General features: G+C 38.4%; 1 protein-coding gene across 1 annotated transcript; it reads left to right on the forward strand.

Moving 5' to 3' along the window:
• Positions 1–12,222: 12,222 nt before the first annotated feature.
• LOC306639890 (putative tripartite motif-containing protein 64B) lies at positions 12,223–19,408 on the forward strand (the record flags this gene model as incomplete). Its single annotated transcript, XM_079103569.1, has 7 exons — positions 12,223–12,633; positions 13,102–13,197; positions 13,874–14,104; positions 14,817–14,839; positions 15,774–15,871; positions 16,915–17,289; positions 19,263–19,408. The coding sequence occupies 7 exons, from the start codon at positions 12,223–12,225 to the stop codon at positions 19,406–19,408; spliced, it is 1,380 nt and encodes a 459-aa protein (XP_078959695.1).
• Positions 19,409–19,801: the final 393 nt, after the last annotated feature.

The following is a 19,801-nucleotide window of genomic DNA, read 5'->3' on the forward strand; positions in this document are numbered from 1 at the left end:
TTTTTTTTAACTATTGCTCTATAGAGTAGAGGTTAAGGTCTGGTATTGTGATACCTCCTGCATCACTTCCTGCCCAGGATTGCTTTGGCTATTCTCAGTCTTTTATTTTTCCAGATGAATTTCATGATTGCTTTTTCTGTTTCTATGAGAAATGTCATAGGTATTTTAAATGAAATTATGTTAAATCTGTATAGTGCCTTTGGAAGTAAGGCCATTTTGAAATATTAATTCTGCCTATTCAAGAACGTGGGAGATCTTTTCCTATTCTAAGATCTTCCTCAATTTCACAGTTTTGTAACTTTCATTATAGATATCTTTCACCTCTTTGGTTAGATTGATTCTCAATTTTTTTTTTTGAGGCCATTGCGAATGGAGTTGTTTTCCTCATTTCCCTTTCAGATGTTTCATTGCTTAGGTATAAAAATGTTTTTGATTTATGTGTGTTCATTTTATACATTGCTATTTTCTGAATTCATTTATGAGGTCTAGAAGTTTTCTGGAGGAGTTTTTTGGATCCTCTAAATAGAGAATCATGTCATCAGCAAATAGTGACAAACTGAGTTCCTCTTTTCCTATTCATATCTCTTTAATTTCTTTAGTCTGTCTAATTGCTGTGGCTAGTATTTCATGGACAGTGTTTAATAGAAGTGAGGAAAGAGGGCATCTCTAGTTTTTCCAGTTCATAAAGGGAATGCTTTCCATTTTTCTCCATTAAGAATGATGTTGGCTGTAGGATTAGCATAAATTACCTGTACAATGGCCAGGTATTTTCCTAATATCCCTATTTTTTCTACTGTTTTGAGCATGAAGGGGTGTTGTATTTTTTGAACACTTTTTCTGCATCAATTGAAATAACCATATGATTCTTATCCTTAAGTGTATTGATATGAGATTACATTTATTGATTATAGATATTGAACCAGCCTTGCATTTCTGGGATGCACCCACTTGATCATAGTGCACTATCTTCTTAAAATGTTTTTGGATGCACTTTGCCAGGATTTTAAAAGAATTTTTGCATCTACATTCATCAAAGATATTGGTCTAAAATTTTATTTCCTTGATGTGTCTTTGTCTGTTTTTGGGTATGAGGGTGATATTAGCTTCATAGAATGAGTTTGATAGGGTTCCCTCTCTTTCTATTTCCTGAAATACTTTGAGAAGTATTGGAATGAGTTGTTCTTTGAAGGTCTTATAGAACTTGGCTGAGAATACGTCTGGTCCTGGGCTTTTCTTGGATAGTAGACTTTTGATGGATTCTTCCATTTCATTGCTTGATATTGATTTGTTTAAATTGTGTATGTCCTTCTGGTTAAGTTTGGGAGGAGCATATGTCTCTAGACATTTGTCAATATCTTCAGTATTTTCTATCTTGTTGGAATATAGATTTTCAAAGTAGCTTCTCATTATACTATTATTTCAGTGGTGCCTGTCATGATATTTTCTTTTTCATCACAAATTTTAGTAATTTAAGTCTTCTCTCTCCTTCCCTTTGTTAGTGTGGCTAAGAGTTTGTCTACTTATTTTACTTTTTCAAAGAACCAACTTTTTGTTTTGTCAATTTTCTGAATTGTTTCTTTTGTTTCAATTTCATTGATTTCAGATCTGATTTTAATTATTTCCAGTCATCTAACTACTTTTGGTGTTGCTCTGTTCTCCTTTTTCTAGAGCTTTGCACAGTAATGTTAGGTCATTTAGTTGTTAACTTTTTATTCTTTTCTTGAATGTGCTCCGTGCAATGAATTTTCCTCTTAGTACCGCTTTCATAGTGTCCCAGAGATTTTGATATGTTGTATCGTCATTCTCATTTACCTCTAAGAATTTTTTTATCTCCTCCCTGATGTCTTCTGTTATCCGTGTTTCATTCAATAGCATATTATTTAATCTCCAGGTGTTGGAGTAATTTCTGATTTTTATTTTGTCATGATTTCTAATTTCATTCCATTATTACCTGATAGATCGCAAGGCAGTATTTCTATATTTTTGCATTTACTAAGGGCTGCTTTGTGGCATAACATATAGTCTATTTTTGAGAAGGTTCCATGTGCTGCTGAGAAGAAAGTGAATCCGCTCGTTGATGGATGAAATATTCTATATATGTTCGTCAAGTCTAAGTTAGTGATTGCGTTATTGAGTTCTATGGTTTCTTTGTTTAGTTTTTGTTTGGAAGATCTATCTAGTGGTGACAGTGGCGTGTTAAAGTCACCCAGAATTATTGTATTGTGGTCTATTTGATTCCTGGAATTGAAAAGGATTTGTTTGATGTACAGGGATGCACCATTGTTTGTGGCATAAATATTTACAATCATTATGTCTTCCTGATTTATGGTTCCCTTAAACAGTATGAAATGTCCTTCTTTATCCCTTCTGAGTAACTTTGGCTTGAAGTCCACTTTATCTGATGTAAGGATGGAAACCCCCGCATTTTTACTGAGTCCATGTGCATGGTAGGTTTTTTCCCATCCTTTCACCTCTAGTGTGTGGATGTCTTTTTCTGTGAGATGAATCTCTTGCAGGCAGCATATTCTTGGGTCTTTCTTTTTAATCCATTCTGCCAGTCTGTGTCTTTTGTCTATTTTGGTACCAATACCATGCCGTTTTTGTTACTATTGCTTTGTAGTAGAGTTGAAGATCTGGTATTGCGATACCCCCTGCTTCGCTCTTTCTACTGAGAATAGCTTTAGCTATTCTGGGTTTCTTAATCTTCCAGATGAAGGTCATGATTGCTTACTCTATTTCTGTAAGGTACGTCATTGGGATTTTAATTGGAATTGCATTGAATCTGTATAGCACTTCTGGTAGTATGGCCATTTTCACAATATTAATTCTGCCTATCAAAGAACATGGGAGATCGTTCCATCTTCTAAGGTTTTCTTTAATTTCTTTCTTTAGTGTTCTGTAGTTCTCATTGTAGAGGTCTTTCACCTCTTTTGTGAAATTGATTCCCAAGTATTTTATCTTTTTTAAGGTCATTGTGAATGGAGTAGTTTTCCTAACTTCTCTTTCTGAAGATTCATCACTTATGTATAAAAATGCATTGGATTTATGAGCATTGATCTTGTAACCTGCTACTTTACTGAATTCACTTATGAGTTCTAAAAGTTTCCTGGTGGAATTTCCAGGTTCCTCTAAATATATAATCATGTCATCAGTGAACAGGGGTAGTTTGAGTTCCTCTTTTTTATTCGTATCCCTTTAATTTCTTTGGTTTCTCTAATTGCTCTGGCTAGAGTTTCAAGGACGATGTTGAATAGAAGTGGTGAAAGAGGGCATCCCTGCTTTGTTCCAGTTTTCAGGGGGAATGCTTTCAGTTTTTCACCATTTAGAATGATATTAGCCATGGGCTTAGCATAGATGGCTTTTACAATGTTGAGGAATGTTCCCACTATCCCTATTTTTTCTAGTGTTTTGAGCATGAAGGGATGCTGTATTTTATCAAATGCTTTTTCTGCATCTATTGAAATAATCATGTGATTCTTAACTTTTAGTCTGTTGATATGGTGAATGACATTTATTGATTTCCAGATGTTGAACCAACCTTGCATCCCTGGGATAAAACCCACTTGATGTTGGGGCACTATCTTTTTAATATATTTTTGTATGTGATTTGCTAAAATTTTGTTGAAAATTTTTGCGTCGATGTTCATTAAGGATATTGGTCTGAAATTTTCTTTCCTCGATGTGTCTCTGTCTGGTTTAGGTATCATGGTAATATTGGCTTCATAGAATGGGTTTGGGAGGGTTCCCTCTCTTCTATTCCATGGAATACTTTGAGGAGTATTGGAATGAGCTCTTCTTTAAAGGTTTTGTAGAACTTGGCTGAGAACCCATCTGGTCCTGGACTTTTCTTTGTTGGTAGGCTTTTGATGACCTCTTCTATTTCATTGCTGGAAATTGATTTATTTAAGTTGTGTATGTCCTCCTCGTTCAGTTTAGGTAATTCATATGTCTCTAGAAACTTGTTGATTTCTTCGAGGTTTTCTGTTTTGTTGGAATATATATTTTCAAAATAGCTTCTAATTATGTTTTGTATTTCACTCGTGTCTGTTGTGATATTTCCTTGTTCATTCCGAATTTTAGTAATTTGAGTTTTCTCCCTCTTTCTCTTTGTTAGTGTGGCTAAGGGTTTATCAATTTTGTCTATTTTTTCAAAGAATCAACTATTTATTTTTTTAATTTTTCCGATTGTTTCTTTTGTTTCAATTTCGTTGATTTCGGCTCTGATTTTAACTATTTCCTGTCTTCTACTATTTTTGGTGTTGGTCTGCTTTTCTTTTTCTAGGGCTTTGAGCTATAGTGTTAAGTTGTTTATTTGCTGATTTTTACTTCTTTTTTGAATGCACCCCATGAAATAAATCTTCCTCTAAGTACTGCTTTCATAGTGTCCCAGAGATTTTGATATGATGTGTCTTTGTTCTCGTTTACTTCTAAGAATTTTTTTATTTCCCTCCTGATGTCTTCTGTTATCCATTCATCATATAATAGCGTATTATTTAATCTCCAGGTCTTGAAGAAGTTTCTGTTTTTTACTCTTTCATTTATTTCTAATTTCAATCCATTATGATCTGATAGAGTACAAGGTAGTATCTCTATCTTCTTGTATTTGCTAACAGTAGCTTTGTGGCATAAAATATGGTCTATTTTAGAGAAGGATCCGTGTGCTGCTGAAAAGAAAGTGTATTCATTCTTTGTTGGATGGTATATTCTATAAATCTCCATTAAGTCCAAATTGTTGATTGTGTTATTGAGATCTATGGTTTCTTTATTCAATTTTTGGTTGGAAGATCTATCCAGTGGTGAGAGAGGTGTGTTAAAATCGCCTAGTATTATTGTGTTGTGGTCTCTTTGATTTCTGGAATTGAGAAGAATTTGTTTGACGTACAAGCATGAGCCAATGTTCAGGGCATAGATATTTATGATTGTTATGTCTTGCTGATTTATGCTTCCCTTAAGCAGTATGTAATGTCCTTTGCTATCCCTTCTGACTAACTTTGGCTTGAAGTCCACATTATCTGACATGAGGACGGATACTCCAGCTTTTTTGCTGTGTCCAAGCGCATGGTATGTTTTTTCCCATCCTTTCACCTTTAGTCTATGGGTATCTCTTTCTATGAGATGAGTCTCTTGTAAGCAGCATATTGTTGGATTTTTCTTTTTAATCCAATCTGCCAGTCTATGTCTTTTGATTGATGAGTTCAGGCCATTAACATTCACGGTTATTATTGTGATATGATTTGTATTCCCAGTCATTTGACTCATTTTTGTTTTTTGACATGATTTGGTTTCTCCTTTATTTGGCTATTCCTTTAGGCTAGTTCTTCCTGTTGCTGATTTGCATAGGTGTTTTTCATCTTTTCCTCATGGAATATTTTGCTGGGAATGTTCTGTAATGCCGGCTTTCTTTTTGTAAATTCCTTTAGCTTTTGTTTATCATGGAAGGATCTTATTTCGTCATCAAACCTGAAAGTAAGTTTTGCTGGGTATGAGATTCTTGGTTGGCATCCGTTTTCTTTCAGGGCTTGGTAAATGTTGTTCCAAGCCCTTCTAGCTTTTAGGGTCTGGATTGAAAAATCTGCTGATATTCTTATTGGTTTTCCCCCTGAATGTAATTTGATTCTTTTCTCTTGTCACCTTTAAAATTCTGTCTTTATTTTGTATGTTAGGTATTTTCATAATAATGTGCCTTGGTGTGGGTCTATTGTAATTTTGTACATTTGGAGTCCTATAAGCCTTGTATCAGGTTTCCATTTCATTCTTCAGATTTGGGAAATTTTCTGATATTATTTCATTGAATAGATTGTTCATTCCTTTGGTTTCTTTCTCTAAGCCTTCCTCACTCCCAATAATTCTTAAATTTGGCCTTTTCATGATATCCCATAATTCTTGTAGATTCTGTTCATGATTTCTTACCATCTTCTCTGTTTGGTCAACTTTGTTTTCAAGGTTAAATATTTTATCTTCAATGTCTGAGGTTCTGTCTTCCAGGTGTTCTATCCTATTGGTTATGCTTTCTATGGAGTTTTTAACTTGGTTTATTGTTTCTTTCATTTGAAGGATTTTTGTTTGGTTTTTTTTCAATATCTCTAACTCTTTATTGAAGTGATCTCTTGCTTCCCGTATTTGGTCTTTTAACTGTTGATTTGTGTGATCATTTAATGCCTGCATTTGCTCTTTCATCTCCTCGTTTGCTTCCCTGATTGTTTTAATTATGTACATTCTGAACTCCCTTTCTGACATTTCTTCTGCTGTGCTGTCATTGGGTTTTATTGATATAGTATCTAGGTTTGTTTGGGACATTTATTCCCCTTGTTTTCTCATATTGGTCAGATATCAGTGGGACTCTGAAATATTGCAGAATTCTTCTATTGGCTTATAGTGTCCCTGTAGATTTCCAGTATATCACCTCCCAGCCTTCAGTAGCCTGAAGTCTTGGAGGAACTTGATAATGCAGTGCTTCCAAAGAAAGCTGCCCCTAACCCGCTACTGGTTCCAGGGCTGGGGGCTGGCTCTGTGTGGAAAGGCTCTCACTGGGCGGCCTGCTCCAAGAAGCTGTCTGTGGAAGGAGCCTGCCACCTGAGGGAGCAGGGCTGCTTGGGGAAGTCTCTGGCTGCTCTGTCCTGGTCCCAGAAGCCACCTGTGGGCTGGGGCCCGTCACTGGGTCCGGTCTTGGAGCTGGCTCTGTGCGGAAAGGCTCTCAGTGGGTGGCCTGCTCCGAGAAGCTGGCTGTGGAAAGAGCCTGTCATCGGAGGGAGCAGGCTGCTTGGGGAAGACTCTAGCTGTCCTGAGCTGCTCCAAGAAGCTGCCCCTGTTTGGGCCTGCTGCCCGGGCCGAGCTTACCCAGTGGGAGAGACTCACCCTGCGGCTCTATGTTACTCTGAGTCTCTCATTGCCTCCCCTTCTTGATTCCCGGGTTCTGGAGCGATGGGAGATGCAGTCACCCTCTAGTCTGCCATCTTGGATCCCCCCACACAGGCTTTCTATTTGTAAATTCTTTTAACTTTCGTTTGTCATGGAAGGATTTTATTTCATCTTCAAATCTGAAGGTTAGTTTTGCTGGGTATAGGATTCTTGTTTGGCAATCATGTTCTTTCAGAGCTTGAAATATGTTGCTCTAGGCCCTTCTAGCTTTTAGAGTCTGGGCTGAGAAATCTGCTGATATCCATATTGGTTTCCCCCATATGTAGTCTGAGCTTTTCTCTTGCAGCCTTCAAAATCCTACCTTTATTTTGTATGTTATGTATTTTCATTATAATGTGGCTTGGTGTGGATCTGTTTTGATTTTGTGCATTTGGTGTTCTGTAAACTTCTTGTATTAGATTATCCACTTAATTCTTCAGGTTTGGAAATTTTTCTGATATTATTTCATTGAATAGGTTATTCATTCCTTTGGTTTGTATCTCTGTGCCTTCCTCAATCCTGATAATTCTTCAATTTGGTCTTTTCGTGACATCCCAAAGTTCTTGGAGATTTTTTTCATGATTTTTTCTCTGTTTGGGCAACTTTATTTTCAATATTAATATTTTGTCTTCATTGTCTGTGGTTCTGTCTTCCAAGTGGTCTAGTATTTTGGTGATGTTTTCCATTGAGTTTTTTATTTGGCTTGTTGTTTCCTTCATTTCAAGGATTTCCATTTGCTTTTTTGTGAGAATCTCTGTCTCTTCATTGAAATGATCTTTTGCTTCCTGCAGTTGCTCTTTCAACTGCTTATTAGTGTGATCATTCATTGCCTTCATTTACTCTCTTATCTCATCCTTTGCTTCACAAGTCATTTTAATCATGTATAATCTGAACTACTGTTCTGAGATTTCTTCTATCATACCGTCACTGGATTCTCTTAATATAGAATCTAGATTTGTTTCGATCATTTTCTTCACTTGTTTTTCATGTTGTTCATGTATCTTCCTCTCTAGCAATGCAGACCTGGGGTATTGCTCTTTCCCCCATATAGACTCATCGTGACCCTATAGACTTCCAAAGCCTTTTCTTAAGGGGGAGATGAATATCAGCAGTGCCCAGTTCAGACAGTATGCAACCCAAAACCAAATACCCCCATGAGGACATTAACAATATTGCCATAATAAACAGAATGAGTTCAATAATTATCTTCATTATAACAAACAGATTTGCATTAAGGCCTGCAGTTTCTAATGGAGGACAAAGTGGATGCAGAGGGGTGTAGGATGTAGCTGTTAATGACATAAGAAAAGAATATATAGAAGTTCTAGATCATAGAAAGAGTGAGAGTGTAATGAAAAGAATTCAGTTGTTAGCATGGGAAAAGGGAGAAAGAGACTCTGAGGGAACAGACAAACAAAAGGAAAAGAGAGCAAGTAAAGAAATAAAAACTTAAAATTTTTCAATAAGGAGAAAAAAGAAAATCTACACTATAACAGTCATAAAGTATTCAAACCTCCCAGTCTTCAGTAGCTTGACATATGAGAGGTATCTGATAATGAGCTTCCATTCTCCAGCAGGTGTCTCAGGATGGGATTTTCCCCACCTAAAAATGGGAGATACAGTTTCCAGGATTATCTAAGTTGGCCGCTCTGGCTTCCAAATGTGTTGGCAAATGGGGAGCCGCAGCTCAGGGTATTGTTGTGGTGAGCTGGAAGTCCTGGAGGCGGGGTGTGGTTGGTCAGGCAGGGGTCCTGAAAGGTGGGCTGTTGTCGGTCTGGTTATGGGATTCTGGAGGCAGGGTGCAATTAGTTGGTCTAGGGGTCCTGCTGGTAGGGTGCAGTCAGTCAGTGTGGGGGTCCTGGTGGCAGCAAGCAGTCAGTTGATGTGAGGGCCCCGAAGACAGGGAGTGATCAGTCAGATTGAGGCATCCTAGAGACGGGGCTCAGTCAGTCCGGCCAGGGGTCCTACAGTCCTGGCTGTTGTCTCAAAATGGCGGCAGCCATGTGTAACCAAACCCGCAGGTACCGTGACAATGAAATTCCAGTCAACACTAGGCAGCTTGTGCTCCACTGGCGGTCTGTGATCAGGCTGCTGACTGCTGTTGGACGACTGGGAGGTGAACCTGCAGCGCTGGTGATAGGTAAGTTAAAGGCAGGCGATGGACAGGCAAGAGGCAGGCAAATGGCGGATGATAGGTGACAGACAGTGAGCAATCTGCACTCAAAAAGTAGTGGATATGTTGGCAAACTGCAGGTGATCTCAGTAGACAAATGAAATAAACAGCAGAGGATTGATAAGGTGCAAAAACTGCCTCAGCAAGAAACTATCCTCTGCTTGAAACCCAAGATATGGAGCGACAAGGAACATAGCTTCCCTCTTGTACACCATCTTGGATCTCTCCCCCCTGAAATTTCTTTTTCTGAAATAGGTGGTTCCATTTCAAGCGTAGTAGGTAGAAAATCATGAAAGAAAGAATATTGTAGTTTCAACCTGAGAACTCTAGTTGCAAGAGATATTTTAAAATGCCTTGAATGGGGAGGTTCTTTTTGTTTCCTGGTGTTTTCCTTTAATTTCAGGACTGGGGATTGAATACTGTGCTTTAAATTCATGCTAAGCAATAAATTTTTACACTGAGCTACAACTGCAGCCTTTACTCAGCCTGATCTCAAACTTGCAGCCTTCCTCCATCAGCCTCTCAAGTAGCAGGAACCACCACTCCAGTTCATTCACTAGTCTTTATTTTCTGGCAGAACTGGTACTATCTATTTTTGTTCACTATTATTTTATTCTTATTTCGAAGAACATTGCCCTCAGTTCAAACAGAAGAAAAAAAGGTTTCAGCAAATATTTCTTGAGGGAGGAATGAAATATTCCAAGTGGAAAAATAGCCAGGTGTGCTGGCACATGCTTGTACCACTAGTGACTTGGGAGGCTGAGGCAGGAGGATTACAAATTTGTGGCCAATCTCAGCAATTTAGCAAGGCCCCAAGCAACATAGCAACAAAATAAAATGAAAAATAAAAATAAATAAATAAATAAAAGGGTAGGAAATGTAACTCAGTGATAAAGAACCCACGGCTTCATTCCCCAGCCGCCCCCCCACCAAAAAAAAAAAAAAAAAAAAACAGAAAAAAAAAAGAAAAAGAGAGAGAAAAATGAAAAGCGAGAAATAAAAATAAACACATTACCGCATTTTAAAATAATAGAGGAAGAAAGCAAATTTTTTAAATGGTGAGGTTGTTGGTTGTAAAACAAAGTATTATTTAATGAAATGATTGCTTCAGGTAAAATGTCTTTGCAAAACCTAGGTCATGTGACTCTTCTTGCTTCTGACCCCAAACCTCATCAAAGTTGTTTCCTCTACTTCATGAAGAGAATCAGTGAGATCTAATAAATCTTTCCCACCACTTTCCAATGAGGTAGGACCGCAGTGGGTGTGGTCTTAGGTGAGCCCCAGGCATTTAAGGAGGACACTTGTCTGGGCATTCCTCTACCTCTAAGGAGCAGACTGAATTTTCAGCTGCTGAGCTTTGGAGAAGTGACAGTTACTGCTCACAGTGATACTGAGGAATCTACTAGAACTTCCAGACCTGAAGTCTCCCATTGTTGAAAGGTAAGTAGAGAAATTAGAGTAAAGGCTTCATGCATACTATTTTCTCATAAAAACATTTTAAAATTTACATTTCAACTGACAAGAGTTTTGTCCAAGCAAAAACCCTACTTCTTTTTTTTTGTGGTAAATATATATATATTTGTGGTAAATATAAATATATGTATATATTTATATTGCATTTGTATAAATATAAATATATATATATATTGCATTTGTAAAATATTGGTTTCTTTAACATGATTTGAGTAATTTTGATTCTATTACCTTGTATTTTATTTTGCAGGTCTTAAATTTTTCTGCACATTTATCAATATCTCTCTCTTCACATTGTTTTTTATTGATTTATTTTTTTTTGTACTGGGTATTGAATCCAGTGGTGATCTACCACTAAACTATGACTCCAGATCTTTTTATTTTGAAATGGCATCACTAAGATGCCCAATCTGCTCAGAAACTTAGTTTCCTCCTGCCTCAGTTGCCCCAGTAGGTGGGATACTAGGATACTAGACTTGCACCATGCTCTGGGCTCTCTTGTTGATTTGGTTTTAAATAGCAATGGATTAATTGTTGCTTATTATTTCTGCAGCATGAGTAACCATCATCTCAAAATATGAAGGCATACTGATAGTCAGAACTGATTCTAGGAAAAATATTTTTATGTAATGTGCAGTAATGGAAAATGTTATCTTTTTTATTTCCTCTTCAGTACTGGGGCTAAAATTCAGGACCTTGCACATGCTGGGCAAGTGCTCTGCCTCTGATTACATCCACAGTCCTGAATTTTATTTTACTTTTGAAAATTTAAAAACTTCATTTATTTATTTATTTGTACTGGGGGTTGAACACAGGGTTGCTCTACAACCGAGTTAGATCCTCAACCCATTTTTATTTTCTCTTTTGAAACAGGATCTCAAAACATTGCTGAGTTTGGCCTCACATTTTCAATCCTCCTGCCTCAGCCTCCCACGCAGCTGGGATAAGAGGTGTGCATTAAAACACACAACTTACATTTTCTTTGTTGAGAGAAATTGTTCAGTTACGGTTAGATGCCAAAATTTCAACTGTTTGTAGTTTCAGGAGTTGGAAGTTGAACACAACACTGATAAACTCGATTCATCTTAAAATGTTTTAATCAATTTTAATCATCCTTAGAAAAGTACACCTAGGGGTTGAGATGCAGAGAGCATAGACATTTTGCATGAAACTAACTTTTGCTATGTTTGTTACAGTCATTGAGTCAGAGAGAGAGAGAGATACACACACATACACACACACACACAGAGAGAGAGAGAGAGAGAGAGAGAGAGAGAGAGAGAGAGAGAGAGAACAAGAAAAAGTTTAATACGGGCACCCAGAGTGATCAGCTAATGTAAGTAAGTCTGGAATCATCCTAAACGTTCTTCTAGGTCCCTATATTAAACTTGCCCAAATGATTGAGAAAGCTGCTGTTTTAAAATAAAGATCATACTCATCTCATTTTGTCACTTGTGTCATAGAACAAACTCAGTCTGTCTATATTTTCCATATCTAGGTTTGTATTTCAGGAAGAAAATAGAAAGATTAGGCAAAAGTTAAGTGAACGAGCAGGACTGTCCAAAACGCCTTCATATTTTTTATTCCCTCAATAAGACAGAAGAATAATTCTCTCTTGTCTCCCTCTCTCTTCTCACGCTCTTTCTCTATTTATTGTCTTTGTTTTTGTTTTCAGAAACATGGATTTACATACCTTCCAAGAATTCCAGAGTGAACTCACATGCTCCATTTGCATGAACTATTTCTTAAATCCTGTCACTATTGATTGTGGGCACAGCTTTTGTCGACCCTGCCTCTGGCTCTGCTGGGACGAAGCCCAAACGCCAAGGTGCTGCCCCGAGTGCAGGGAAATAACAGACAAGGCAGACTTCAACACCAACATCATCCTCAAGAAGCTGGCTTCCCTCGCCAGACAGGCCACACCTCGCCCGGACAGCAGCTCTGGGGAGCAGCTCTGCACGGCACACAGGGAGGCACAGGGGACCTTCTGCGATGTCGACAAGAGCCTGCTCTGCGCGTCCTGCTCTGACTCACCCGAACACGCGGTTCACAGCCACAGTCCCGTGTCATGGGCGGCGGAGGAGTACAGGGTGAGTGATGGCAGAGAAGTAACTTAGAAGCTGCAGGGTCCAGATCAGAAAGAGGCGGCCCCATGATAATAAGGCAGATGAGCATGCGGACGGAAGGGTGGTCATGTGTCAGTGTAAACCTAAAGATGGAAATATACCCTTTAAAAGGTGATTAGTTCAACACAATGATCATTAATAAGTTGAATGATCTTGAATGTTCCCCTACAATGTTTCCCTAGAAACATCATCCAAATAACAGGGCATGGTGGCCATGCCAATAATCCTAGCTATTCAGCAAGATGAGGCAGGAGGATCCCAAGTTTGAGGCCTGGATGAGCAACTTTGCAAGACCCTGTCCTATTTTGTTTGTTTAAGGGGCTGAGGATAGAGCTGAATGGTAGATAATTGCCTACCATGTATGAAATCTTGGGTGCAATCTCCACTACAAATCTGTCTTCCCTATCAGTAAAGCCTATGATTATTTTGCAGGAGAAACTTCTAAAGAAAATGGATCCTTTATGGGAAATGACTCAGGAGATGCAAAATAATCTAAATGAAGAAGTTAGCAAATCACAATCATTTGGGGTAAGTATGAAAAAGTTTTCTTTGTTTTTATGCAGATTAATAGGATATTGTCAGCTAAATTTGAATTATGACTGAAGGACAGTGCTTTCCTCTCAGAAGAACCTATGATTTCTGGTAATATTTCAAAGGTACCTGCCAACACAAGCTAATGTGAAGAGCACTAGTATATGGGGTGAAAGAGGCATGACTGGTATTCCTTGTCCAACACTGAAGGTTGGATAAACTTTCCCAGACACTTAGAATAACACAGTAATGAATTAACGTAGTATTGGAGGAGGGGAGAGAAATTGATTTTTACACAGTAGCAAATTGAAGTAGATTTTAAATGTGTACTACCGTGTGTGTACAAATATTTAAACATATTTAGAAATGTCAGATAAAGTACAAAAGCAAAGGGGGAAGTTTCACGTCAAAGAGGAAATACTGCATAAAAACTCTGAAGAGTCATCATAGGGAGATAGCCTGGGACCCCTGAGAGGTGATGATTTAAACATGAGAGAGGCAAGAAACAGAGAAAGGGCAGTAGACAGGTTGAGTACATATTGAAGACCCTTTGCAGGCATGAGACAGGAAGTATATGAAGTACTTGCTAGATGCAAAGACAATAATATTGGAAGTTTCACATTTTCTTTTGAGATTGAGGACATATAATCCTTTTAAATGAATATCTGTGCAGGAGTACGTGATGTTAAGGAAGAACATGATCCAAGCTCAATATCAGATGATGCATCAATTTCTCATTGAGGAAGAGCGATTTCAACTGGCAGCGCTCAACAGAGAAGCAGAAGAAATTTTACAAGAACTCAGGGACAGTGGAATCAGAATGGCCCAGCACAGAGAAGAGCTGAAGGAAATGTACAGGGAGCTGACTGAGATGTGCCACAAGCCAGACATGGCATTGCTCCAGGTGAGCAGGGAGGGTCCATCCTCAGAGACAGGAGTCCTTGTTGGGCAGTATTGCCTGCAGAAAGCACTATGCTCAGCTGAGCGACACGAGCTCCTTCACTGCTATCATTGTCCAATCACTTCTTTCTGTACATTCTGGTAATCTTGGGAGATTATAGGCCTCTTAGAAGATAAATGGGAGAAAAATTTTGTGTTCTTATGCTGATTATGCGGAGAAATTATCCCATGACTCAGTGGTCATAGGAAGGTTAATTTTATGGAGGAAATAGTCAATTTATGTTTTCCCAATCCATCATCACACTCTGTTTTCCTGCACAAAAGGAATTGAGGCTTCACTCATCTCCTAGGCCAGATGTACCACATTTGCAAATCAGTTTCATTTCCCTAATTTTCAGACAGTTCACTGTTTTAATTGTCAGACGTGGTCAGAACTCTCCTTGGAGGTAAGACTGGGAGATGAGGGACATGGGAACCTAGGTCCTGTTGCATCACTGCACACAGCCTTTCTAAGCGCCGTCCTTCTCAGTGCCCTCGAGACTGTCTTTCAGGTTGAGTTTGGGCTTTGTTTTTGACAAGCCTCAGGTGATTTCTTACAGGGGTATAAGAAAAAAAAATGTTTAACAGCAACAAGAACAAAAAGCCAGAATACCAGAGGGGGTAGAGAAGGACAGTGTTCTCATTATTAACATTAACTTTTTCTTTTTTCCTTTTAGGACTTATCAGACACATTTGAAAGGTGAGTTTTGTAATTATCATCTTTGGTTTATGAGAAACTTGCTTTCTTCTCGAAGAAGTGATTTTTTATGCTCTTGATTATGAACAACTTTCTCTGTGATTATTTAATATTTTGTTTGGAAAGAGGCTCTAAGGCAGTATGTTCCTTGAGCTCAAAAATTTTCTTCTGATGTGAATGAATTCAATTATACTTAGGGAAGGTTTGGTGTTCTAGGCTTTGTTTCACCCATTCCTTCTATCCTCTTCAGCCCAGTCCCAGTAAACCTTACTATGGAGATTTTCCTAAGGTATTCCAGAGAAGGACCTTATTCTAGTGAAGTAGAATGTGAAGAAGACAGGAAAGAGTAATATTTCCTAAGGATATGAAGGGGAGGGGGCATAATTCCCATGAGCAATAATGACCAGATTCCAGACCTTGTTCCATCAGAGAATAACCCAGGTGTGGGGAAAATTCAGAAGGAAGGACTGCCTGGGAACCCTCAGGATCAGGGCTGCCAGGCTGTATTAGATCCTCTTTATGGGCAGAGCTGATCAAAGCCTCTTGCTCAAGGACCTTTCCCCTTTAAAAACCAATGTCTATGTCATTGGTTATTTCTGTGAACTGAACTCCCAAACCTTGAACTTTCTTCTTTCTGTAAAATGCCCAAGATCTTTGCATATCCCAAGATATATTGAGGAATAGAGAGAGGGAATGGCACTTGATTTTTTTTTTTTAAGTTAGAAAATGTTTGGGAATAATGAGAAGATGTGATTTTAATATATTAAATTCAGAAACAGTAACATGTCTTATATCTCCAAGAGTGTTGCATAGGTGTTCAACTAATTCATCAAAATGGGAGAATTTTGATGATATATCTGGGATTAAAATGTGGTATCTTTGTATTGATTTCATGGTGAACTTTTGGTTTGAAAATATAACTGCGTCATTCTTACAGGATTGAGTTGGTGCAGGGACAGAAGCCCCAGCCAGTGAACCCAGAGCTCTCTTCATTGCGCATCACTGGAATCCTGGACATGCTGAACCACTTTAGGGGTAAGAGCGAGCTCCCTGGAAGACAGGTTCAATTTGTTAGGGGGTTCCTGGAAATCAGCTGCTTCCCATTTCAAATTTTCTGCCATGAAGATAGTATGTGACCTTCAAAAACATGTGTAACTTCTTTCCCTGTCTACTCGTAATACAGTGATCAAGACTGCTCTCCTTAACTTATAGCTCAGATACATATTTTAGTTCTGATATAGACTGTACAAGAGAAGAATGAGTCGTCAAGTCTTGTGCTTACTTCTCAGAGCAGCAGTCAATATTTTGTGTTATTTCACTTTATTCTAATTTTGAAGTTTTAAATAAGACATTGGTTGTTTTTTTTCTGTTCTGTATTCCACGTGCATTTTTATATGCAATGGACACAGTTATTATTATTTATAAAATCCAAGTTTTATTGAACAAAAATGAATAAAGGTCCTATAAATAGAACAATTTTAATACCATCAGATGTGTTTCAAAAAATAGGAAAGGCGAGTGATTTGTGAAAAAGGCCCAGTCGTGTTATTGCCCCGTAGAGAAGAGGTTTAGATAGCAGAAGGCTGAAACCCAAGTTAGATTGAATCCATGGTCCTAATAGATACTGTAAGTCAGTGATTTTTGTTTTAGTCAAGTGTGTGGATTGCTTTCCATCAGTTTGTTTGAAGTCTGATAATGCAGTAGGCACAATCATGGCAAAGTGATGTCTATTTATCAATGGTATCAAAAACAAACAATTCGAGAAGAATTTTCCACTAAAGAAAAAAGACATGGGTATGTCCTGAAACAAACCACCCAAAAGTAGATATTAAGTCAGCTCTTCACATAGCACAGAATATCTCCCTTCAGTTTTCTTTTGTTTGGCTCTCTAGTGTGAAGATTTCTGGGTGCTATAGAGGTGATAGTGACCCTTCTCCATACTTGAGGGAATCTGAACTCTCTATGCTCTCTACTGTTCCTTTGAGGAGGGGTAAATAAAGAGATTCACTGGGTAGACAGCCTTTGCCCCAAGACGAGCAAATGTCATTTGCTGACCTGATGTTTGTTTTTTTGTGCAGTGAATAATGGAATGATTCAAGGATGGGCCAATCGCTATATGAGCCTTTCTGAGGAAGTTCGAAATAGGGTATTTGGAGATGGTGGAGCAACAGAAGAGCCCCAGAGAGTGGAGAGTTATGCTGCATGGGGTGTTGAGGCCTTTACCTCTGGCAAGAACTACTGGGAAGTGGATGTGGAAAACTCCTGCAACTGGATTTTGGGTGTCTGTAAAGATTTCACAACAAGTGACAGTTTTGATTGTGAGAAAGCAATTTTCCTATATTCCTTGAAGAGGAACAACCACTGTAGTCTCTATACCAACTCCCCACCCTTAACTCATTATGTGCAAAGGCCTCAGGGTCGGGTCGGGGTGTTACTGGACTATGACAATGCAAGTATGAGCTTCTATGATGTTTACCGAGGTTCCCTCATACATACTTTCTTTTCTTCCTCCTTCACCTCCCCTCTGAATCCCTTTCTTTTCTTTGGTTCTCCATAAGAAGTGAGGTTTTCCTGGGTATGGGGTCACATGCCTACTATCCTAGCTACAAAGAAAGCTGAGAGAGGAAGGCCAAATTTTGAGGCCAGAATGTGCACTTTAAAAAGTGGGGAGTGGGAGGGGTGTAGTTCAGTAGTAGGGCTCTTGCCTAGCCTTGTGTGAAGTCCTGGGTTCTTTCTGCAGTAATGAGAAGAAAAAAAAAAAAGACAAAACGTTAAAAAATAGAAAAAAAAAACAAGAGAAAAAAAAAAGGACGAAAATGAGAACTCATGGGTTAATGCCCATGTCTGAAAAACTGTTCTTGGGACCTTCTCATATCAGGTTACATGTGTCCACATGATTTCGTCTCAGAAACAGGCCTGTTTTAACTTAAGGAAGTGTAATCAATTATGGTCATAAAATGTGATAATCACATTGGATTTATAAATTTTTTATCAAATTTTGTTTTAATAAAACTTGTGAAACCACCACTATGTGAACAGAGGTTATTTTTCTGTCCCTTCAAAGAAATTCAATACCTATTAAAATAAACTCCCCAGTTTCCCCCTCTCCACCACTTGGAAACCTCCTTGCTATTTAGTTCCTTATGGATTTGTGTATTCTAGGAATTTCATAAAAATGGGATTTTATCTTTGGCTTTTGTGTCTTATTTCTATCATTTAATCTAAGTTTTCCAAGGCTCACACACATTGCAAACTAAGTGTTTGATCTACATATTTGAGCAGAGTTGTGGCAGAAGGATGAAGTGATTTATATCTTAGCTTTAAAGGAAAAAACGCATCTAAGGGTGATTAGATTTCTCTCAAATTGGGTAGATGCAGGTATCTGATATCATTTCTCCAAGTCCTAGTCGTTCATCACATCTGAGCTCAAGGTTTTTTCAGGGAAGCCATCCCTGCCTACATAGACCAGGGTAGTTCCTCTTATTATATACTCCAAGAATATTATACTGACTCATAATATCCAACAGTTCTTTTCAGAATCATGGTTCCTTGTTACTACTATAAATTCCAAGATAAGAAGGGCAGTATTTGTCATATTTACTACTATATTCCATTTATCCAAAAATACAATGCTTAGAAGGTAGTACATGATGCAAATGTAGTGAAAGACTGGATTGGTAAACAAAAGTTAGTATGAACAAATACTAGTATTGGCAAATTCCGTTTTCTCCTCCCAGACTAGTTTATCAACCCTATTAATTCTGTGTTTAACAATGGACAAAGTCTAAAGAAAATGTTTAAGTGTAAAGAAAATACATTAAAATTCTAGTTGAGCTTGGCAGCCCCATAACACTCTTCATGGGTCCCACATTTATGATTGTGTACTGGTGGATAAGAAGCAAGGGAGACATACTGAATAAGAAGGGGAAGGATGTGGGCTGTCGGGGACTTAGTTAAGAAGGAAGTACACAATACACTGAAATAATGAGCAGGGTTTAGAAGTAGGATGAATTCTGAGTTTTTAAGAAATCAACATAACAATTTTGGACTCAATATAATAATAATGGATTAAAGTACCAGTTACAGTGAGTTCAGGACTAAGAAACTACATTCCCCCAAAGGAGAAAACAGCAAGGGTGATTAAAAGGACAAGTCAGGAAAGTAGATTTTATGGTATTAAAAACTTGCCCAGGGCAATGGCACACCCTGCCCCTAGGGAAGAGGTGAGCCAAGCCACACCCTGCCCACCTGGGTATGCCGGCCTCATCATCCTCTAGTGCATTTACTTCCATTTGAAGAAGTGGAGCAACCCCAACTCAAGGGCACAATTTGGGATGAAGAATGAAGCGGTTTTCCAAGTAGAGTGGGTTTTCTAAGTCACAGAATCTTAAAGATGCTGAAGCTGTTCAGAAATTCTTCCACTAAGAAATACCTCGTAGTGAAAAGTTCCTAGCTCAAGGCGGTGGTGCACAAGGTGTGGACCATCTGACAAATGCCATAGCTGTGTGTGGACAGCTCCCTGTGTTAGCAGCGATCTCTTCCACCACAGGTGTTTCAGATGTTGCAGACTAAGCTCCCAGGGAATAGTCAGAGAATTTTAAGTGCTAGAGCTTGGTTGAAGATCATGTGATACGAAAAACAAATATCAACAATGAAATCTAAGAAAGGAGTTCTAAAATTCTTGACATTTGTATTTCTTAATTTGAAAGGGAAGCAGCTCTGTAGAATAAGGCCAAATATGGCCGTAATAGACTGTCCTACACTGAAATCCACCAAAGTTAATGTTTTCTTTGCATAGATCCATTTCTTTATTTTTCCCAGTGGAAATGTATTTTGAAGGATATGAAAATAACAACCCCCAAGATAAAAGGAGGACAATGGTCCTGAAGGGAGGAGGCAAATACTGAGTGGTGTGCTCTGGACATTCACTGCTTCCCAGTGACCATGGGTTCTGTTGGGAGAAAG

Source organism: Sciurus vulgaris (genome assembly GCF_902686455.1).
Source record: "Sciurus vulgaris genome assembly, chromosome: 11".
Classification (NCBI taxonomy): Eukaryota; Metazoa; Chordata; class Mammalia; order Rodentia; family Sciuridae; genus Sciurus; species Sciurus vulgaris.